Source organism: Protopterus annectens, chromosome 9.part0, assembly GCF_019279795.1.
Source record: "Protopterus annectens isolate FY-2018-M chromosome 9.part0, PAN1.0, whole genome shotgun sequence".
Taxonomy (NCBI): domain Eukaryota; kingdom Metazoa; phylum Chordata; order Ceratodontiformes; family Protopteridae; genus Protopterus; species Protopterus annectens.
The window spans coordinates 1,888,934,174-1,888,959,228 of NC_056743.1; the positions used below are offsets into that span (position 1 = coordinate 1,888,934,174).

General features: G+C 36.1%; 1 protein-coding gene across 1 annotated transcript in view; it reads right to left on the minus strand.

Moving 5' to 3' along the window:
* The window catches only part of LOC122812305 (venom factor-like), a 1,464,680-nt gene that overhangs the window by 872,363 nt on the left and 567,262 nt on the right, over positions 1-25,055 (minus strand). The window contains exon 15 of the mRNA XM_044084707.1: positions 15,205-15,271. Coding sequence (XP_043940642.1) covers positions 15,205-15,271 — 67 coding nt within the window. The remainder of the gene's footprint in view (positions 1-15,204; positions 15,272-25,055) is intronic.

The following is a 25,055-nucleotide window of genomic DNA, read 5'->3' on the forward strand; positions in this document are numbered from 1 at the left end:
GCTTAACAAGTCTAGTCTGCAAAGCTATGGAGAGGATCATAATGGAGCTCATAAACAAAGATATAGGGGACTTGCAGACATTGGACCCGACCCAGTTTGGCTTTGTCAAGGAAAGATCATGCCTTTTGAACTTGGTCGACTTCTTCGAAACAGTCACCAAGGCCATTGATGAGGGAAAGGCAGTCCATACAGCCTACCTTGACCTTGCAAAGGCTTTCGACACAATACCCCACTCGGGTAATGTAGAAAAACTTGCCAGCTTAAATGTAAACCCATATGTCACAAGATGGGTTGCAAACTGGCTTAAGGACAGAACCCACAGGGTTAGAGTTGCTGGCGCTATGTCAGACTCCAAGCCGGTCACAAGTGGTGTCCCACAGGGCTCGGTCCTTGGCCCCCTATTGTTTGGCATCTACTTCTCAGAAGTACAGGCCAACATGGGAGGACTTTGGCTGACAAAGTTTGCAGACGACTGCAAACTGGGCCATAGTGGAAAGTGCATCGGACACGGATATCCTTCAGAAGGGACTCACGGAAACAGATAGCTGATGCCAGAGCCATGGCCTGAAGTTAAACGCCAAAAATGTATAGTCATACCCTTCGGGAAAAACAAGGTAACCCCAAGCTACCATATAGGTGGCAATCCACTAAGCACAGAAGAGGTTATCAGGGACCTGGGGACCCAGGTTGACAGTGGCCTTTCTTTGACACTCACATTGCTAAAGTGGTTAGAAAGACCTTCTACATTGCCCACCTGATCATGAAGGGATTCACATCCAGATCTAGTGAGGTCATTGTTCCCCTGTACTCTTCACTTATCAGACCAATGATCGAGTACAATGCCCCATTCGGGATGTATCTCACCCGACATCTGCAGCAATTGGAGAGACCCCAAAAGTTCCTCACCAAAAGGATAAAGGGACTCCAAAATCTGTAATATGCTGCCAGATTGAAGAAACTCCAGCTCTATTCAGTCGCATACTGTCTGCTCAGAGGTGACATGTGCCTGACATACAAGGCCATGTCCAACCCGGAATTAATGGACATGCTCCACCTCAAAAAATCCAAATCCACCAAAACCACTAGAGCAAGCGACTTAAACCTTAGCATGGATATAAATAGGACATGATGGAGGGATAAATTTATCACTCAGAGACTCCCTATGCTGTGGAATAAAATCCCGGTCCATGTGAGGCAGAGCACCTCGCTGACTCTGTTCAAGAGAAATCTAGACCTGTGGATGGGAGATCGTAGGTTTACCCCGGGAATCATCTCTGTGTCACTGCTGGACAGAGGCACAACAAACTAATGGGCACAGTATTTTTTCATATAAGGGGTGGCGTAAGCCACAAAAATTTGGGCTAGGCTTATAAATGCCTCAGGGCAGATAGCCTAGTATAAACCTATGAACCTATGAACCTATGAATATCAGCGTGAGTATGTATAACACTCGGACACTGTTCTGGGTTATTTTGATACTTGCTTTGTTGGTAACCTCACAGTTAGCATGTACAACACAGACACTGTACCTGGTTATTTTGATACTTGGGTTGTTGGTAACTCTCAGAGTTCATATGTATAACATTCAGACACTGTACATGGTTATTTTAATACTTGGTTTGCTGGTAACCTCAGAGTTAGTATGTATAACATCCAGACCCTGTACCTGGTTATTTTGATAGTTGGTTTGTTGGTAATCTCAGTTAGTATGTTTAACACTCAGACCCTGTACCTGGTTATTTTGATACAACTTTGTTGGTAACCTCACATTTAGTATGTTTAATACTTGGACATTGTACCTGGTTATTTTAATACTTGGATTGCTGGTATCTGCAGAGTTTGTATGTATAACACTCGGACACTGTACCTGGTCATTTTGATACTTGCTTTGTTGGCAACATCAGAGTGGGTATGTATAACACTTGGACACTGTTTTGGGTTATTTTGATACTTGGTTTGCTTGTAACCTCAGAGTTACTATGTACAACAATCGGACCCTGTACCTGGTTATTTTGATAGCTGGTTCGTTGTTAATCTCAGAGTTAGTATGCATAACACTTGGACACTGTACCTAGTTATTTTGATAGTTGCTTTGCTGGTAACCTCAGAATTAGTTTGTATAAGTATAACACTCAGACACTGTGCCTGGTTATTTTAATACTTCATTTGCTGGTAACCTCAGAGTTAGTATGTATAGCACTCAGACGCTGCACCTGGTTATTGTGATTCTTGGTTTGTTGGTAACCTCACAGTTAGTATGTATACCGCTCAGACACTGTACATGTTTATTTTAATACTTAGTTTGTTGGTAACCCTTGAGTTAGTTTTTATAACACTCCGACACTGTACCTGGTTATTTTGATAGTTGCTTTTTTGGTAACATCAGAGTGAGTATGTATAACAGTCAGACACTGTTCTGGGTTATTTTGATACTTGTTTTTTTGGTAACCTCAGAGTTAGTATGTATAGCACATACTACGCTATGCTCGGGCTGTCTTCGCTCCCCTCCCTGCCCCCAATTACCTCCCGCCCCCTAGTACCTCTAAATTTAAAGTACTATAGCCACTCCCCCACTTTCTAGATCCTATCTGCTTTCATCTGGGATAATTCCTCCCACCCCCATTCTTCTACCTACATTTTAATAGCACCTATTAGCTTTCATCTGGCATTCTCCCATTCCCCCTTCCAGTACCTTTACCTCACCACTCTATCTTCTGGTGTTGCATCACCAGGTAAAACAGTTCCTTAACTCACTAGCTGAATCACAGATAATGATATACTCTTTACTACCCCTCTTGTTCACACCATACCTCCTTACCTTGTATGAAAAACAGTTTCTCACGGGATTTCAGGTCCCAAAAGGCCATACTATCACCCCAGCTGTAAATCCTTCCACCTTCAACCATACTTACAGTACTAGAACCTATCCAACATCTTGTTCAGTCTATCAACATCTCAATCCCAGGCACATTAGCTCTAGATCTAAACACTACCACAAACTAATAAACAAATTCCTGAAGTTCATCACCAAGTATAGACTCAGCCTAATACTTCTTGGTGATATTTACCCCAACCCTGGCCCACCCACTTCAGATACACATACCCCTCTACTTGCAATCTGAGCTACAAACCTACAATTAATAGGCCAACTAACTCTCTCCTAGTCTGTCATCTCAATATTAGAAGCATTAATAACAAGGTACATGAATTGCATGCACTTCTGGAAGTCCACTCCCCTGAGATTCTCTGTTTATCTGAAACCTGGTTAAAACCTAACACTAAAGACAATGAAGTGTTACCACCTGGGTACAACATACACAGGCTGGATCGTGCTTCAAGGAAGGGGGGTGGGGTAGCTGTACTCTATAAATCTGAGTTGAATGTCACCATAGATGTAATACAACCACCTCAGATTAACAACTCAGAGATTCTTGCCACCAAATTGCAACTTAATAAAAATAAATGCATTAATATCATCTGTATGTACATTCCCCCAGGTAACAATATATCTACACTTGAAGATATCCTGCACTGGCTATCATGTCACTACCCCCAAGAAACCCTACTACTTGGAGACTTTAACATAGACTGGGGCACCTGTTCCTCTGAATCCCCAACCACCCATATTAACCTGCTTGCATTTACACAAATTATATCCACGCCTACCAGGATAGGTAAACCCAACCAAAAAGAAAGCATACTTGACTGGGTACTCATAAATAGTCACCCCCCAACTGTACACCTTTGGTACCCTCCTTGATGGTCTAAGTGATCACCTTCTCACATATGTAATTAAGCACAAAACCATTAATTCTCAACAACCCTTACTCAGAAAGGTTAGAAACAATAAAAACATTGACCCTGTCAAATTCCAACAAGAACTAAGCTCATGTAATTGGTCTATTCTAAAACACCTCCCCTTAGAGGAAGCAGTAGCATACTTTAACAACAAATTCCTTGAGATCCTTGATTTGCATGCACCTGTTCGTTCAAAGAGAACCAAGGCAAAAACTGCGCCATGGCTTTCTAAAGAGTCTAAACTCAGAATTACCCTTAAAAACAAAGCATGGGCTTTATGGCGTTCTTCTAAAGGCCCTCAAGATCACATTAAATACAGGCAATCCAGGAACGAAAAAAAAAAATTTTTACAAGACAAAAAACAATACTACTGTAATTTACAGACAGTAAATCAAAATAACCCTCAGAAGTTTTGGGCAGGTTTAAATAATCTACTACATCCTGGACAAACTTCAACCCCAATCCCTGCTGCTACTATTGATAAAACCCCTGAAGATGTTTCTGACAGTTTTAACCAATTCTTTACTGAGACAATTCAAGCCCTAGCTAGCCAACTACCTCCTAGCTCCCTTGGTCCTGAAAGTAGCACCCCTAGAAACCTACTCGCATTCAGCTTCCAACCAGTCGCCACTTCACTTATCCGTACCTTGATCAAAAAATTAAAACCCACTACACTTTCTGCTGATCAACTCCCTGCCGAGTACTTACAAAAATCAGCTAATGCTATTGCTTACCCCGTCTCAATACTAATCAATCGAACCATAGTAGAAGCTAAAATTCCCACCATCTGGAAAATATCCTATGTAATCCCACTTCACAAAGGGGCAGCTCTACTGAATTCTCCAATTATAGGCCAATAGCTATACTCTCTCCACTTGCAAAGATTATGGAAAAATGTATTCATAGACAACTCATGCACCACCTAATCCAGAATCACTTTATGGCAGACACTCAGCATGGCTTCCATCCTCATCACAGCACTACTTCAGCCCTCCTAGCCTTTACCAACACCATAAACCATAATTGCAACAATAATTATATATCCTTAACCCTCTTCTTGGATCTTTCCAAGGCATTTGATATGGCTGATCACCAACTTTTATTCCACACCCTGCAAACATTCTGTCTAGATACTAGAGCCTTTCAATGGTTTCAATCCTACCTGAATGGTTGACAGCAGGCTGTCCTCTGGCAGAACAAACTCTCTAACCTTCTGCCTAACACCCTTGGAGTAGCACCAGGCTCTATACTAGGGCCGTTGCTGTTCTCCATCTTCATTAACGACTTTTATACTGTCATCCCAAAAGTCAGCTGTATCCAATATGCTGATGACTCTACTCTGATTTTCTCAGCCACATCTCCAGTAGAGTTATGGTCAGCTACCCAGACCACCTTTAATACAATAGGAAACTGGCTTTCTGTACATCGTCTGATCCTAAATCCCAAAAAAACTAAAATGCTGTTATTTTCACCAACATGTAGGTCTACCACTTTCACCTTTACCATAAAATCAAATGATGGCACAATAATCTCCCCTGACCCATCTACAAAACTATTAGGTGTCATCATAGACAATAATCTAAAATTTGACCTACATGTTAACCAAACTATCAAAACCATCAATAAAAAACTAGGGTCACTTTACAGAATAAAAGCCTTCCTAATCCCTCCAGCTAAAATTGCCATAGCTCGCTCTCACCTTCTTTCAACCCTTCTGTATGCATCCCCTCTACTCTCGAATATAAACAAGACTGTCCTTAACAAACTCTCAATTTGCTACAACCACATTGCTAGTTTTGCCACTGGGCTGCCTTTTAGGATACATCATTGCATCAATCTAAATCAGCTTGGGTGGCTTGAACTGCCCAGCCTAATCCAGTATAACCAACTGATTATGGCCTATAAAATCCTCTATAATCCGGACAATACTCCTGCACTTAAAAATATTATCACCCCCTATAACAATCCTAGACCGCTTCAATCCTCTAACAAACTACTAATTCAGACTAGCAAAATTAATAACACAGCCGGTGACTCTCTCTTTGCAAACTCTGTAAGTAGATCCTGGAACTCTCTTCCAGCTGATATTACCTTACTTTCCACCTTAGGTCAATTTAAAACTAGACTCAAACATTTGTCACTTAACTGGCTATGTCAGTGTATCAAGCCTGGCTAACTCTTTCTAGAATGTGTAAAAATCTGTTAACCAGTTTACTGTGTAATTTAATTTAATCCTGATTTGCGCTCAGGATTAACTGTAACCTGTGGAACTTGTTTAACTTGCTTATTTATGTAATCTCTGTAAATAGTCTGTTTGTAATATGTAATGCTGATATTATGTAATGCTGTATCTGCTTGCCCTTGGAGCTTTTCTCCCCGGGCCTCCACTGAAAATGGACATGCATCCAGTCGGACTATCCTGGTCAACAAATGTAAAATAAATAAAAAAATATAGCAGTCAGAAAATATACCTGGTTATTTTTATACTTGGTTTGTTGTTAACTCTCAGAGTTAGTATGTATAACACTCGGACCCTGTACCTGGTTATTTTGATAGTTGGTTTGTTGGTAACCTCAGAGTTAGTATGTTTAACACTCAGACCCTGTACCTGGTTATTTTGATACGACTTTGTTGGTATCCTCACATTTAGTATGTTTAACACTTGGACATTGTACCTGGTTATTTTAATACTTGGATTGCTGGTATCTACAGAGTTAGTATGTAAAACACTCGGACACTGTACCTGGTCATTTTGATACTTGCTTTGTAGGCAACTTCAGAGTGGGTATGTAGAACACTCGGACACTGTTCTGGGTTATTTTGATACTTGGTTTACTTGTAACCTCAGAGTTACTATGTACAACACTCGGACATTATACTTGGTTATTTTACTACTCAGTTTGTTTGTAACATCGGAGTTTATATGTATAACACTCGGACACTGTACCTTATTATTTTAATACTTGGTTTGCTTGTAACCTCAGAGTTAGTATGTATAAAACTTGGACCCTCTACCCGGTTATTTTGATTGGTAACCTCACACTTAGTATGTATAACACTCGGACACTGTACCTGGTCATTTTAATACTTAGATTGCTGGTAACCTCAGAGAAAGTATGCATAACACTCAGACACTGTTTTGGGTTATTTTGAAAGTTGTTTTGCTGGTAACCTCAGAGTTAGCATGTATAGCGCTGGGACACTGTACCTAGTTATTATGATACTTGGTTTGCTGGTAACATCAGAGTTAGTATGTATAACACTCGGACATTGTACATGGTTATTTTGATACCTGCTTTGTTGGTAGCCTCAGAGTTAGGATGTGTAACACTCAGATACTGCTCTGTGTTATTTTCATAGTTGGTTGGCTGGTAACCTCAGAGTTAGTATGTACAACACCTGGACAATAGATCAAGTTATTTTGATACTTGGTTTGTTTGTAACCTCAGAGTTTGTATATATGAGTATAACACTCGGAGACTGTACCTGGTTATTTTGATAGTTGGTTTGTTGCTAACTTCAAAGTTAGTATGTATAACACTTAACACTGTACGTAAGTATCTATAACATTCGGACATTGTATCTGGTTATTTTGATACTAGTTTTGCTGGTAACTTCAGAGTTAGTATGTATAACACTCTGGCTCTGTTTTAGGCTATTTTAATACTTAGTTTGCTGGTAACCTCAGAGTTAGTATGTACAACACCTGGACATTAGATCTGGTTATTTTGATACTTGGTTTGTTTGTAACCTCAGAGTTTGTATATATTAGTTTAACACTCGGACACTGTACCTGGTTATTTTGATAGTTGGTTTGTTGTTAACTTCAAAGTTAGTATGTATAACACTTAACACTGTACGTAAGTATCTATAACATTCGGACATTGTACCTGGTTATTTTAATACTGTTTTGCTGGTATCCACAAAGTTAATATGTATAACACTCTTGACACTGTAACTGGTTATTTTAATACTTGGTTTGCTGGTAACCTCAGAGTTAGTATGTATAGCACTCGGACAATGTACCTGGTTATTTTGATACTTGGTTTTTGGTAATCTCACATTTCTGTACACTACTTGGACATTGTACCTGGCTATTTTGATTCTTGGTTTGTTGGTAGCTCTCAGAGTTCATATGTATAAGTATAACACTCGGACACTGTACCTGATTATTTTAATACTTGGATTGTTGGTAACCTCAGAGTTAGCATGTATAACACTTGGAACCTGTACCTGGTTATTTTGATAGTTGGTTTGGTGGTAACCTCACAGTTCGTCTGTATAACACTTGGACATTGTACCTGGTTATTTTAATACTTGGATTGCTGGTATCTGCAGAGTTTGTATGTATAACACCCGGACACTGTACCTGGTCATTTTAATACTTGGATCACTGGAATCTGCAGAGTCTGTATGTATAACACTCGGACACTGTACCTGGTCATTTTGATACTTGCTTTGTTGGCAACATCAGAGTGGGTATGTATAACACTTGGACACTGTTCTGGGTTATTTTGATACTTGGTTTGCTGGTAACCTCAGAGTTACTATGTACAACACTCGGACATTGTACTTGGTTATTTTGCTACTCGATTTGTTGGTAACCTCTGAGTTCATATGTATAAAACTCGGACACTGTACCTGGTTATATTGATAGCTGGTTTGCTTGTAACCTCAGAGTTAGTATGTATAACACTTGGACCCTGTACCTGGTTATTTTGATAGTTGCTTTGCTGGTAACCTCACAGTTAGTATGTATAATACTCAAACACTATACCTGGTTATTTTAATACTCAGTTTGCAGGTAACCTCAGAGTGACTATGTATAACACTCGGACCCTGTACCTGGTCATTTTAATACTTAGATTGCTGGTAACCTCAGAGAAAGTATGCATAACACTCAGACTCTGTTTTGGGTTATTTTGATACTTGCTTTGTTGGTAGCCTCAGGGTTAGGATATATAACACTCAGACACTCTTCTGGGTTATTTTGATACTTAGTTTTATGGTTATTCACAGTTAGAATGTATAACACTTGTAGAGTCTACCTGGTTATTTTGATAATTGGTTTGCTGGTAACCTCAGAGTTAGTATGTATAGCACTCGGACATTGTACCTGGATATTTTATTTCTTGGTTTGCCGGTACCTCAGAGTTAGTATGTATAACAATTGGACACTGTAACTGGTTATTTGAATACTTGGTTTCCTGGTAACCTTGCAGTTATAATGTACACTACTTACACATTGTACCTAGTTATTTTGATAGTTGGTTTGCTGGTAACCAAATAATTTGTTTGTATAAGTATAACACTCGGACACAGTACCTGGTTATTTTAATACTTCATTTCCTGGTAACCTCAGAGTTAGTATGTATAGCACTCGGACATTGTACCTGGATATTTTATTACTTGGTTTGCCGGTACCTCTGAGTTAGTATGTATAACACTTGGACACTCTATCTGATTATTTTAATACCTGGCTTGCTGGTAACCTCAGAGTTACTATGTATACCACTCAGACACTGTACAGGGGTTATTTTAATATTTGGTTTGTTGGTAACCTCAGAGTTAGTTTCTATAAACCTTGGGCACTTTACTTGGTTATTTTGATACTTGCTTTGTTGGTAACATCACAGTGAGTATGTATAACACTCGGACACTGTACCTGGTTATTTTAATACTTGGTTTGCTGGTTACCTCACAGTTAGTATTTAAAATACTCGGACACTGAACCTTGTTATTTTGAGTTGGTTTGCTGGATACCTCAGGCTTAGTATGTATAAGTTTACCCCTCGGACACCGTACCTGGTTATTTTGATACTTGGTTTGTTGGTGTTAACCTCACAGTTAGTATCTATAGCACTCGGACACTGTATCTCATTCTTTTGATACTTGGTTTGTTGGTAAGCTCAGAGATAGTATGTATAGCACTCGGACACTGTACCTGGTTATTTTGATACTTGGTTTGGTGGTAAAAATTTTTAAATGAGTGGGAAGTAAGAGATTTATAGTGCAAAGTGATATTGCGCATACATGTTTTAAATGGGTGGGATGTACTGGACAAAGAAGTTCAGTTATGCCTTGAGCAGGGTCAGACTGCTACAGGATCTATCCTTATTTATAAGACTTTACATAGATTCATAGGCTCATACGTAAGTAGTAGGCCAGCTTGTAATCCATTTCAATCCTAGCCCATTTCGGTAAGCTCTGAGAGGATGGCCTGTTAAGGGTCATATGAAGTATAAATGTTATGAATGAAAAGAATGCTTTTGAGGTTGTGATAATTTTAGAATGTGCTTTTTCAAAAATATAGTTGGGTAAAATATTTTTTATTTAACATACAATATTGTTTTATAGGATGTCAATATAATTTTATTTCCCAAGACAATCTAAAGAAGTCCTAAGTTATGGATATTTATGTATGAATACTCCTGGTTTACAATGTAGTGCAATACAGCTGTATATGTAATAAAAATTAGGTGCTTGATAAGGCTTGTATTGCAAAATAAGAAACAGCACTGTGCTGAAATGTGTTGTGATATTTTATTTTTGTCAGAAATTTAAAATCATTGTGTTACTGTTGTGATGTTGGTGTCGTATGATCGGGCCTGCAATAAAAAGTCCTGATGTTTTTTTTTTTAATTTATTTCAAAAAGAGCAACAAAATCATTAAAATCTATCTGAGTTACCACCAGCATAAGCAATTCTGATGTCAGCTTATTGTCTCATCTGAAGGATAGCCCCTCAGGACTGCAGCAGCCCCCCTTATGCTGCATTTCTATTCTCAGTACAAGTAACTGTTAGGAATGAAACCTATAGCCTTGGGAACTTCCAAGAATCAAATGTGATTGGTCTACCTGTTCAGCCATTATTGACGCACAATCATTAACATAATATGTGACTGAGTCTGCTTTACTCCCATGTTAAGGATTTAATTCACATTGTATGGTTTTACTCCCATGTTAAGGATTTAATTCACATTGTATGGTTTTACTCCCATGTTAAGGATTTAATTCACATTGTATGGTTTTACTCCCATGTTAAGGATTTATTTCACATTATATGGTTTTCTTTTTCCCCTCGAAGTATGGTCACATACATCAGTGTACTCATTTGCTGAATAATGCTTTGTTGTCAGACATGTCCTGCTAAGACATTCAAATATGTTGCATTATTCTTTTATGCATTAATGCATAGCCAAGACATTTAACTTGATTTTAGTTATATGACTGTGTTTATTTTCATGAAATAAACTAGTTTTATCACAGAATTTGTTTCAATGTGTTGTAAGAGCATGTCTGTTTATGATGGATTCCGAGCAGTGAATATCGTTTGTTTTATGTTTTATTTCTATATTATACATACATGTGTGTGCCTATGACTGGAAAGTGATTCCAGGTGGTGCCCTGTTGAAAGTGCAAGCACCTTAATTAGAAAAAACCTTGGCTGTAAAAGGGGATTTTAAAACAGTTTTTTTAGTTCTATTTGCAGTCCCCCTCTCCCCTTAACCTTACCCAAGTCTATACCGATTACCTGTGTTGTTGTAAAATACCTACTTCCATGAATATGCGTATATGGGCCTCCACAGTTACCATAATCACAATTTCATGTGGTTACTGTTTGCATTCTATGTGTGCTATATTATAGACAGGAACTATCTGCTGTTACTTAAGTCCCTGTTGAGATTTTACTGCACTGGTCGACAGGTTAGAAGAGGATAACAGAGGAATAGTTGTATGGCAGTTTGTCTCTGTTATACATTAGCATTGCCCTGTAGTATGGACTACAGCGGCTTACATTACAAACCTGTAACTCAGATTGTGAAATGAGGCTCCAGAATATATGTAACTTAAATAGCTTTCTGTGGTCTTGAACACCATCTCCATGAAAACAACAGCAGAACACATAAAAAAGTATTCGGAATCTATTGCGAGATGTAAGAACCACATTTTTGACATAGTTTTGTTCTTTCTGTGAGGTCATACTAGTCATCATCATCTTCTTTCGGCTGTTCCCGTTATGGGTCACCACAGCAGATCACTTGTTTCCATTTCCTCCTGTCCTCTAAATCTTGCTCTGTCACACCAACCACCTGCATGTCCTCTCTCACCACATCCATAAACCTTATCTTAGGCCTTCCTCTTTTCCTGTTACCTGGTAGCTTCATCCTTAGCATCTTTTTCCCAATATACTCAGCATCCCTCCTCAGCACATGTCCAAACCAATGTAACCGTGCCTCTCTGGATTTGTCTCCAAACCTTCCAACCTGGGCTGACCCTCTAATATACTTATTTCTAATCCTGTCCACCCTCGTCACACCCAGTGCAAATCTTAACATCTTTAATTCTGCCACATCCTGCCTTTTTGTCAATGGCACTGTCTCCAACCCATATATCATAGCTGGTCTCACTACCCTCTTGTAGACCTTCCCTTTCACTCTTACAGGTACTCGTCTGTCACAAATCACTCCTGACACTCTTCTCCACCCACTCCATCCTGCCTGTACTCTCTTCTTCACCTCTCTTCCACACTCACCGTTACTCTGAACTATTGACCCCAAGTATTTAAACTCATCCACCTTCGCCACCTCTACTCCTTACATCCTCACCATTCCGCTATCCTCCCTCTCATTCATACACATATATTCTGTCTTAGTCCTGCTGACCTTCATTCCTCTTCTCTCTAGAGCATATCTCCATCTCCCCAGGGTGGTCTCCACATTTTCCCTACTCTCACTACAGATCACAATGTCATCTGCAAACGTCATAGTCCACGGGGACTCCTGTCTGATCTCATCTGTCAACCTGTCCATCACCATTGCAAATAAGAAAGGGCTCAGAGCTGATCCTTGATGCAACCCCACCTCCACCTTAAACGCATCCATCACTCCCACCGCAGACCTCACCACTGTCACACTACCCTCGTACATATCCTGTACCACTCTTACATACTTTTCTGACACTCCTGACTTCCTCATACAATACCAAAACTCCTCTCTAGGCACCCTGTCATATGCTTTCTCTAAGTCTACAAAAACACAATGCAACTCCTTCCGACATTCTCTGTACTTCTCCATCAACCCTCTCAGAGCAAAGATCGCATCTGTAGTGCTCTTTTCTGGCATGAAACCATACTGCTGATCACTAATCATCATTTCCCTTTCTTAACCTTGCTTCCACTACTCTTTCCCATAACTTAATGCTGTGACTGATCAGTTTTATCCCTCTGTAGTTACTACAGCACTGCACATCACCCTTATTCTTAAAAATCAGTACCAAAACACTTTTTCTCCATTCCTCAGGCATCCTCTCACTTTCCAAGATTTCATTAAACAATCTGGTTAAAAACTCCACTGCCATTTCACCTAAACACCTCCATGCTTCCACAGATATGTCATCTGGACCAACAGCCTTTCAATTCTTCATCCTCTTCATAGGTATCCTTACTTCCTCCTTGCTAATCCATTGCACTTCATGATTCACTATCCCTACATCATCCAACCTTCTCTCCCTCTCATTCTCTTCATTCATCAGCCCCACAAAGTACTCTTTCCATCTCCTCAACACACTCTCCTCACTTGTGAGTATGTTTCCCTCATTATCCTTTATCACCTTTACCTGCTGCACATCTTTCCTAGCTCGGTCCCCCTGTCTAGCCAATCAGTACAGATCCTTTTCTCCCTCCTTAGTGTCCATCCTTTCATACAACTCTCCATATGCCTTATCCTTAGCCTTTGTCACCTCTCTCTATGCCATGCACCTCATCTCCTTATACTCCTGTCTACTTTCTTCATCTCTCTGACAATCCCACTTCTTCTTTGCCAACCTCTTTCTCTGTATACTCTTCTGTACTTCCTCATTCCACCACCATGTCTCCTTGTCATCCTTCCTCTGTCCAGATGTGATACCAAGCCCCTTTCTAGCAGTCTCCCTTACTAGTTCTGCTGTAATTACCCAGCTATTTGGTAACTCTTCACTGCCACCCAGTGGCTATCTTAACTCATCCCTGAACTGCACCTCACAATTACCCTTTTTCAATTTCCACCACTTGATCCTTGGTGCTGCCCTCACACTCCTCCTCCTCTTCTTGATAACCAGTGTCATCCTACAAACCACCATCCTATGCCGCCTAACCACACTTTCCCCAGTCACCACTTTACAGTCTCCAATCTCGTTCAAACTGGCCCTCGTACGTAAGATATAATCCACCTGTGTGCATCTTCCTCCACTCTTGTATGTCACCCTATGCTCCTCCCTCTTGTTAAAATACGTATTCATCACAGCCATGTCCATTCTTTTCGCAAAATCCACTACCATCTGACCTTCTGCATTCCTTTGTTTAACACCATACCTACCCATCACTTCCTCATCCGCTCTGTTCCCTTCACCAACATGCCCACTGAAATCTACTCCAATCACTGCTCTCTCACCCTTGGGTACAATCATCACCACTTCATCCAACTCATTCCAAAATTTTTCTTTCTCATCCATTGCACACCCAACTTGTGGAGCATACGCACTAACAACATTCATCATTACACCATCAATTTCCATCTTCATAAACATCACTCTATCCGACACTCTTTTCACCTCCAAAACACTCTCAGCATACTGTTCCTTCAGAATAACTCCTATGCCATTTCTCCTCCCATCCACACCACGATAAAACAATTTGAACCCACCTCCGATACACCTAGCCTTACTCCCCTTCAATCTGGTCTCTTGCTCACACAATATACCAACCTTCCTTCTGTCCATCATGTCAGCTAGCTCTCTCCCTATACCAGTCGTACTGCCAACATTCAAAGTTCCGACCCTCATTACCACAGTCCTAGCCTTTCTCCTCTCCTCCTGCCTTTGGCCATGTCTTCCGCCTCTTCTCCGCCTTCATACTAGTATGGATGTAATTTAGTTTAATTTCCAAAAACTAAACTTCATTTGATAGTCCATATTTTGGCTTTACCAGTCTGTCTTCAGTGACTTTAGGAATTGTCCTTCAGCCTGTCTGTATATTTGTCTTCTAAAATCTTGACAATATTTCTGAAGACTAAAGAAAATCCTGAAACAAGCCCACAGCTGTGGAGTGTAATTTATACAGCAGATGAGAAGTGAATTTTAAATAAATATACAGACCCATATTTAAATATGGTATGACACCTCTGGTTATGACATATGTATATTGTATCTACCTTACATGAGATTAATGTACCTGGATACAATTCCTGAAATTACTACATGAGACAGGTGTAAATCGCCATATATACACATCTGACTCTGCCTTAATGATTGAGTAATAATGACCTAAAACTTGTGGCCTTGTAAACCACTGTTTTTATTTTATAAAGAAGTATTTCAACATGACAGATATAGTTTAACATACCTCTAGATGGATAAAAATTGAACATACCTTTGCCTTTTGAAACAGGGTCTAGGATAACACTTTTTATATTCTTTGCTACTTTCATTCCTTCAGCCTGCAAATTAGAAAAATGCAAATGTCATACTGTGCTATGTACTGATGACTATATCTGTCTATCACACCTACCTTTGATTTGGATTTGTAGCATTTGTTGGATACTATCACAGGTTTAGTGCATACCTCTTCATGCTATATTTAAGGCCAACCTTTGTAGCCCTGCTCACGTACCTAAATGTGGAGAGAGGCTGTAAGAGCCCTACAGCTCCTTGCTGCTTCCTGCTGTAGCATGGATTTTATCATTTTCTTATTTGGTCTGTCAGTCCATAACGTATGCTGCTTTTGTCAGTAACTCCGTACTTCCTTACATCATGCATTCCTAATATACAGATACATTTATTCCTTCATGTCATGTGTTGTTGCACATTGGCCAGTGGCACATTTTGTGCTGTGACTCACCTGTGTCCCCTTTCTTGATGGAGAGGTTACCACCCAGCTGCCCACTGTTTAGTCATCTACTGCACAGTCTGTCTTCTGACTGCTGCTGCACAGCTTATACATTCTTTTCTGTCTTACTTAAAGTAATACAGGAAAAATAACAGGGACACCAAAAGGGATTATTATCACATAATATATCTATGTGAGTGTGTGTGTGCATGTGTGTGTGTGTGTGTGTGTGTGTGTGTGTGTGTGTGTGTGTGTGTGTGCGTGCGTGCGTGCGTGCGTGCGTGCGTGTGTGTGTGTGTGTGTGTGTGTGTGTGTGTGTGGAAAGATAGAGAGAGAAAGAGCACCAGATGATTATGAATGATTATGAAATAGTGTCATTATTGTATACATTATATAGTTTTTAAGTTAATTTCTGGAATGTGCCTTCAGATAATGGCCTTTCTTTTTTTTTTTTTTTTTTTTCAAAACAGGTTTATTGTTTTAACATATAAGAGAAATATCATAACAATTTTATACAAGTAATTAAAAATAGGTATTATTATAATATTCAACAAAACAACTAAAGTATTTACAAAGGCATCCACTACAATCAGATCAATTAATTAAACTAAAATACCATGCTATTGAAATTAAAATTTTTTTAACAAATTTTGTAAATTATCCCATACAGTAAAATAAGATGTTTTTCTATTTGTTCTAGTCCTAATTGTGTTTATTTCCATATGGCACACTATATTCATAACATTTTTAAATTCATTGAACGAAGGAGGTGTATCTGAAATCCAATTTCTAGTTATTATTTTCCTAGCCACTGCTAGAATAGACCATAACAAGGGAAGCTTAACCTTTTTAACACTTTGAGGTACAGGTGTGTTGAATAATATAATAGATTTAGAAATAATGAAATTATCTGTAAAAAGAGCCTGCAAAAATTCATTAATTGACTTCCAGTATTCTTTCAATTTTATACAGTCATAAAACATATGATCCCAGTCAGCATTAATTTCTACATTACATCTCTTACATAGATTATCTTTATTATTTATTTTATTCATCATCAAAGGTGTATAAAAAGATCTATGTTAAAATTTCCATGTATAAAGTCTCCAGACAATGGAAGACGTAATTCTATAAGCAGATTCCAATATATATCGTTTATCTTGTTGATTTGGTGGGTCCCCATTAATAGAAGTGAAATAATTCCAGTATGAATCTACACTGTAATAAGTTTCTTGTCTGATAACTTTATGTATGTATGAAAGTTTACCTTTATCAGAAACTTTATGTTGTAAATTTAATATCAAGTAATCAATCAGTGTTGGAATAGATTCTTTAACAGTTATAGACATTAAATCTATTTTATTAATGAGATGTTGTCTAAAGGTCTGAACCTCTAACCAGCAAGTTTCTCTTAGATCAAATTCTTGTTTTAAGAAATCTAGATTTTTAACTTTATTATCAGATATCGACTGATACCAGTACTTTAGATCATTATCTATAGCTAAATGAGTTCCTTCAGAAGTAGATGACAAAAGCATACCCTGAGTATACATTATAGGAAATACAATAAAATTCCATTCCCTATACTTAGGGTGCATGAATATAAAGTTACGATAACTAATAATAATATTTAATGGGTAACAAACCATATGTTTAGGTGTAATAGGTGAAGTACAAAATTCCTTTAGTAACCATAACATGGAGTTATTTACAATCATATTTTTATGTGTTAAGGAGATTTTCATGAAGTGTATACTAATTAGCTCCCAATAATCTTTCCATTTTGTGACATATGACTGATCTATTAATAAAGTAATAACTTTTACAATAGAAGAGATAGTATATAAATTAAAGTCTGGAAAAGAAATACCCCCTTGAGACCAGCTATTAGTATGTTTCTTTAATGCAATCCTAGGTCTATTAGGTGCCCATAAGAAATTTAGCATTAGTGTGTTCAGTTTCTTGATAATTATTTTTGTAGGTGGAAGTATTATTGATTGTATTAAGTATAAACTGTTGGGGAATATTATCATTTTAATAATTGTAAGTCTCTCCTCCATAGTAAAAAACATATTATTCCAGGTATTAAAAAGATTTTGTATATTAAGAAAACAGGTATTATAATTATTATATATAATAGATTTAATATCTTTAGATAGTATTATACCTAAATAAGTTATCTGACCTGAATTGGGTACATATTTAGTAAAATCACTAATGAGAATATTTTTTCGTGTATATATAGGTAGTATTTTAGTTTTTTCTTCATTGAATATTAAACCAGAAATACTTTTAAAATTCATCATGTTATCAAATAGAGACTGTATAGAAGAATTAGATCCTGCTGATGTAATTAGATCAACTGCAAAAAGTTGAATTTTGGATGTTGTATTTTCATCTATTTCAAAACCCTCTATGTCAGTACTGTTTCTGATCAAATTAGCCCAAGGCTCCATTACTAAAGTGAATAATAGTGGAGAAAGTGGACATCCTTGTTTTGTACCTTTAAGAATGGGTATTTTTTGTGAAACATATGTTCCTACCTTAATATAAGCCAATGTTCCTTTGTATAAATGTTCAATTAGATTTACAAATGCATCCGAGAAGTTTGTGCACTTCATTAAGGTAAACAGATAGTCCCAACTTACTGAATCAAATGCTGAACTTATATCAAGACTAATAAGTGTTAAATCTTTCTTTTTCCTATTTGCAAAATCTATTAATGTTAAAGTTCTTCTTATATTATCAAAAGTATTTCTATTTACAATGAAGCCTGTCTGATCTATATCTATAATGCCGGAATGATTGTCTTCAATCTATCAGCAAAGATATTCATAAACATTTTATAATCAACATTAAGTAATGAGATGGGCCGATATGAAGAACATCTAGTTGGATCTTTATTAGGTTTTAAAATTGGCGAAATAAATGTATATTGCCAAGATGGGGGTTATTAACTCAGTTTGGGCCAAAATAAAACCTTATGTATTAATGAATATGTATTTTTAGAAATGATTTTATATATCTCTGGTATAATACCATCATTACCCGGTGCTTTGTTTGATTTAAGCTTATTTTTTTGTGTAATAACTTCTGTATATGAAATACTCTTGCCCAATAGTTTAATCTGTTGTTTATTAAGCTTTTTATTCATATTTGTGGTTATAAACTCCTTTATTTTATCTTTAGGTTCCATGTTAATATTATTATGGTTAATTTTGTGAAAGTGATTTCTAAATTCATCTAGTATTTCTGGTATACTAGAAACATTCTTCTTTTCCTTAGAGAAAAGATTTCTTTGATATGGTTTTGTTTATTCAACCTTTTGTTTTATTTTTAAGTCTATGTAAGTATTTGGGGCTTATTGAATAAGACAAAACTTGTATTTCTCTAAAGTTATTTTAACTTTATGAGTTAAAATTTCTTTGTATTTCTCATTTAGTTTGTTTATTTCTTCAATAACTTTCTTGTCCATAATATTTTCTTTATTATTATGTTTATAAGAGTCTAATTTACTTTGAATATCTAACAATTCCTTATCCCAAGATTTCCTTTTATTATTATACCATCTGATACTTTGTCCATATAGATATGATTTTAAGGCATCCCAAACATAAACAATGGAGACTTCAGGAGTGTTATTTATGACTAAAAAATGTTTTACTTCTGAAAGTATATAGTCTTTATAGTCTTTTAGTTGAGTTAAGTATGCTGTATCCTTTTGATCTGAACATTATGAGTATTTTTTATCTGAATTCAAAAACAATTGAATTATGATCAGATATAGGACATGAAATGATTTTGGAATTAATTAAATCTGTTACCATCTGGTTAGAAATAAAGACCCTATCTATTTTTGAATAAGTTTTGTATCTGTTAGAAAAAAAGGTGTATGGTAATGATTTTGAATCTATCTGATTATTAATATCATTCAAATGATAAGAATTAGCAAAATCCTTTAAATGTTTTGCATTAGATGTAATTCTTCTCTTTCCTATGGTGGTAGTATCACTTTCATGTAGTATACAATTAAAGTCACCAGCTAAAATAATATCTCCTATAGAGAATGATATGATCTTATCAAGCTGATGTTTCACTGTATTAATACCAATTCCAGGTATCCAATATACATTAATTAAAGTGTAAGTCTTCCCATTAATTTGTATTGTAACCATACAAAACATTCCTTTGTCATCCTGATAAGACTTAATGGTTTTAGGAATGGGCATACTTTTATTCCATAAAATAGCCACTCCTCTTTTTTTCTGAGTGTGCTCTGAACTAACCAATACTGTATATTTGTTTGTGGCTAGTTTATCAATATCTTTTTTGAAAAGATGGGTTTCTTGTAGGAAGACTAAGTTGGCCTTATGTAAATTAATGTATCTTATTAGGCTTGCCCTTTTACATGGATTATTCAATCCATTAATGTTTAAAGAAATTCCTTTTAAAGATGTCATTTGGCATTTTTAAAACTTAAGAATCTTATGATCAAAATAACAAATAACAAGATAAGTAATGTTACATCTCCTCCTTTAGGTGTACCTTTAAATATAGCTGTATTTATTGAATCTTTTATGGGATTTCGTATAGGATTCAATTTTGTTTGTAGTGACAATGAATGTACAAAATATATTGTGGATGTCAAAACTATATACAAATAACAATGAACAAGTGAAAATAATGTAAGGATTAAACCTTGCATCCAGCCTGAGGTTGTAAACTCCAACTTAGAGTAGTATTTACCACTCAAGTTAACCCCTACCCTAAGCAGCAGTACGTCAGCTACCACCTTATCAATTTAATACTAGTTATATTTAACTGAAGTTAACAGTTTTCAATTCAATTATCTAGCAAGACAAGACTACACATTTGGTAAAACAGCATCATATAAACTAAAATAAACCTTTTTTTTTTTTTTTTTTTTTAAACTGTTCATACTACTATATACATCCATGTAATATAAAACACTTGTATTCAAATAGCATTCAAATAATCTTGATGTTAGAAATCAAGAGGAGAGAAAAATAAGTTCTAACATTCATTTAAATCAAAAACTTTGGCTAATATGATTCAGACATTACATATATTAGGATGCATCTATTTTCTGTCATGTAAATACAGTTACCAGCTTCCAACATGAACCTTGACTTGCTTGTATATGAGCATTTACTCAAACTCATTATTGCCAATAGAATAAAATATTGTATTCATAGAAATTGTTATAAATCATACTTCATAGTTAAGCAGATTCTCAAAACATTTATATACATATCTACATACACACACATACACACACACACACACACACATATATATATATATATATATATATATATATATATACATACACACATACACACACATATACACATATACACATATATATATATATATATATATATATATATATATATATATACACATGCATACACTCACACACATACACACACACACACACACACACACACACACACACACACACACACACACACACACACACACACACACACACACACACACACATATATATATATATATATATATATATATATATATATATATATATATATGATCTCACTGAGTTGTATCTTTATTGAGCACCATCTTACATTGCTGTCCCTTCAATAAATATGTCTGCTTTATACAAAATAATGCACAGCAAACACATTTTAGTAACCAGATTTTACAAACATGCTATACTACTGCTTTAAAATATATCACATGACAATTTCTTCCAGTATAGAGTTATAAAATTATTTATGCTTGTCAATCAGATGAATTAAATGAGTTATAGTAATGTATATGTTTGGGACATAGGACACATATTATTAATCTGCTATTCCTGTATCTGTGATGTGTCAGTGTGATATCTAGGTCAAAGGTGAGACCAGCTGCTTTCAGCTTCTCTGTGAGAATTCTGAGAGTTGAAGCTTTTGAAGTAGCTCATGGACACTGTGCATGAGACAGCCCACATCCCAGATTGTCTCTCTTAACATTTTGGCGGGAAACTTATTAAAAACTAGTGACAAACATTCATTTAGCAGTGTAAATGCATCTAAACATGACAAAACCTTCACAATGCATTCTACAGGTTATTACAGACTCTATGTAAGTGAAATCAAGCCCAAAATTATTAATAAGTAACAAAACTCAACATTTTGTCCCAACTCAACTCCTATGAATCTTATTATTTACTGTGTCTATATGATCAAAAGTATTTCTATATATTAATAAAGAAAAGAAAAAGAGAGTAGAAAGTAAAAGGGTGTAAGGCAGAAATAAAAAAAATGTAAGAGAAAGCTATAAGAAGTATATACAATAGAATATTACTTACTGTTTATATTAATAGAGTTAAAAATAAAACATATTATTTACTATTATTTAGTTCTAATTATTATTAGTTAAAGCATGACAGATTATTTACAAACAAGCATAAGCAGTGTAATCAAGAAAGTATAATTAGGTAGTGTCATTCCTGTATCTGTGATGTGTCAGTGTGATATCTAGGTCAAAGGTGAGACTAGCTGCTTTCAGCTTCTCTGTGAGAATTCTGAGATTTGAAGCTTTTGAAGTAGCTCATGGACACTGTGCATGAGACAGCCCACATCCCAGATTGTCTCTCTTAACATTTTGGCGGAAACTTATTAAAACTAGTGACAAACATTCATTTAGCAGTGTAAATGCATCTAAACATGACAAAACCTTCACAATGCATTCTACAGGTTATTACAGACTCTATGTAAGTGAAATCAAGCCCAAAATTATTAATAAGTAACAAAACTCAACATTTTGTCCCAACTCAACTCCTATGTAAATCTTATTATTTACTGTGTCTATATGATCAAAAGCATTTCTATATATTAATAAAGAAAAGAAAAGAGAGTAGAAAGTAAAAGGGTGTAAGGCAGAAATAAAAAAATGTAAGAGAAAGCTATAAGAAGTATATACAATAGAATGTTACTTACTGTTTATATTAATAGAGTTAAAAATAAAACATATTATTTACTATTATTTAGTTCTAATTATTATTAGTTAAAGCATGACAGATTATTTACAAACAAGCATAAGCAGTGTAATCAAGAAAGTATAATTAGGAATAGCATTTGAAGAACATATAAACTTTTAAAGGAAAAAAAAATGTATCAAATTACTGACCTTATTTTTCCTCTTCAGAAAGAGAAACAAGTTAAATCACAGCTTGCCATTAAATCTCCAGATATTTTGACTAGTTATGAAACAAAACATTTCTTTGCACACAGAGAATAACTTTGATTAAATCTTTTCAAAATATTTGTTGCTTCTGGAAATGCAGGAACTATATTTAAAAAGATTAATAATAAAATAAAATGATGAGAGAGAAAAAAAACATAGTACAAATCATTTGTTTTTAGTCTCTTCTTCTTCTCTGAAGTCTTCCACGAAGTTTCAGTTGCCAGTCTCTTTAACGAAGGACTAGCCCATTCCATTTCTTCTATTTTTCCAAAATCTTATTTTTTTGATAAACAGTAAAGCAGAGTCTAAGTCATCAAAAATTTTAGGACCATCAGGAAGGAAGATTTTAAGCTTGGCAGGAAACAGAAGATATGTTTTAAACTGTGCTTTTTAAGCTCCCTTATTAGTGGCAGAAAAACTTTTCTTTTAGCTAATACCATGGAAGAATAGTCATTGTCAAAACGCACAGTTGTTTCATTAATCTTAACAGGAGCTTTAGCCCAAGCAGATTTAAGAACCATCTCTTTATCAAAGATGATAGAAATCTAACTATAACTGATCTAGGATAGTTTTTGTTAGAGTTAGTATTAGCTATAGATCTATGTGCTCTTCGATACCAAAAGAGAATGCTTCTGGTAAATCTAAAGTTTTAGGGAGCCATGTTGTTAAAAAGAAGTAATATTGTTACCTTCAATATTTTCTGGCAGTCCAAAATCCTAATGTTATTGCGCCTAGATCTATTTTCCAGGTCATCCAGCTTTGTTTGTAAATGTGTATTTTGTTTCAGCAGAAACTCAATGTTGATTTCCTCTTCTTGTATTCTATTTTCCATGTCATTCACAGCTTCTTCTATGCCTGTCATCTGGATCTTCTGTTGTTGCAGGTCCATATGTAACAAGTCTATTTGTTTTGTAGTTTTTTCTATGAAAGTGTCTATTTTAGTATCCATTTTATCCATCTTAGCAGTACGTTGCTGGACTATAATTATCAGAGACTGAAGTTCTTTCTTGATGCTGGAGTCTTGAGAATTTGTCTTACTGGAACTCATTTCAGACTGATAAACTGACAGGAAAATTTCCAAAGTAATTTCTGACAGGAATATTATTAAGATTTCCATTCTTTTTTAGATATAGTTCAAGAACTATATAAAACAAACATATTTAGAAAGAAAATTACTTCAAAAATTAATTTTTTAAGTAATTAATTCCTGTCAATGTAATGAAATTGGTGGAGCTGAAGAAATCTGCTGCTATCCTGTGTTCATCCTTGGCCACGCCCCAAAAGATAATGGCCTTTCTGATGGCAGATGTTGTATACTCAGGGTCCATCATTCATTTCGACAGTCATTATCTCGCATCCATATTATACTTCTCCACAAGTTACACAATGAGGCAAGGTGTGAAAAGGTTCTCATTTATGCCGTAAGGAAAATGCAGTTTTATTTTTTTCAGAAACATCCCGCAGGAAAAGTGAACTAAGCTGAAGTGAATTTTTTTAAAAAATGTGAGTTATCTTTAGAAGATAAATGTCAAAGAAAGTAATGTAAAAAATTAGACTGTACAAAATATGCAATTGCTTTCAACAGAAATACAGCAAAGCTGTTAAATGTAAAACTGATTTTATATTGTCGTACATTTGCAGAGTTCAGTATTCCTTATCTCTCACAAGGTGTGTTACCTTATATGACAGGATCTTTTGTGTTGAAAGCAACTTTGTTTAAAAGAAAGAAAAGAAAAAAAAAATTCCTCTAGGAAATGTTAACCAAGGACAGCCACACCAGAGTACCTCAGTCTCTAGGAGGGGAGGAGTTGTCCAATGGACTGTGCCATCTGCATGCTTTTCAGCATTGCATGGTCTCTGGGCATCTCTCTGGACATTTAACAGTACTGGGACTTCTCCAAGTTTAGGGGGCACTTGTTGAAAAGGTAATTAATCTGTGCTTGTCTTACAGAGTCTGCACACAAGGGCAGCATTCTGAAACACAGCTCAGGCTGCAAAATTATTGCCTGTGAGTTTTCTATAACATTATTTGGACTTCAAGTTAGTGGTCAGTAGGATACAGTAAATTTTCATCTAAAATTAGTAATAAGAGGAGGTTAGCTGATATTTTTTATTCCAGCTCTTTCTTCAAAGCTTTTATATTTCTTAGGAAAACTTGTAATTGACAGCATATTGTAAGA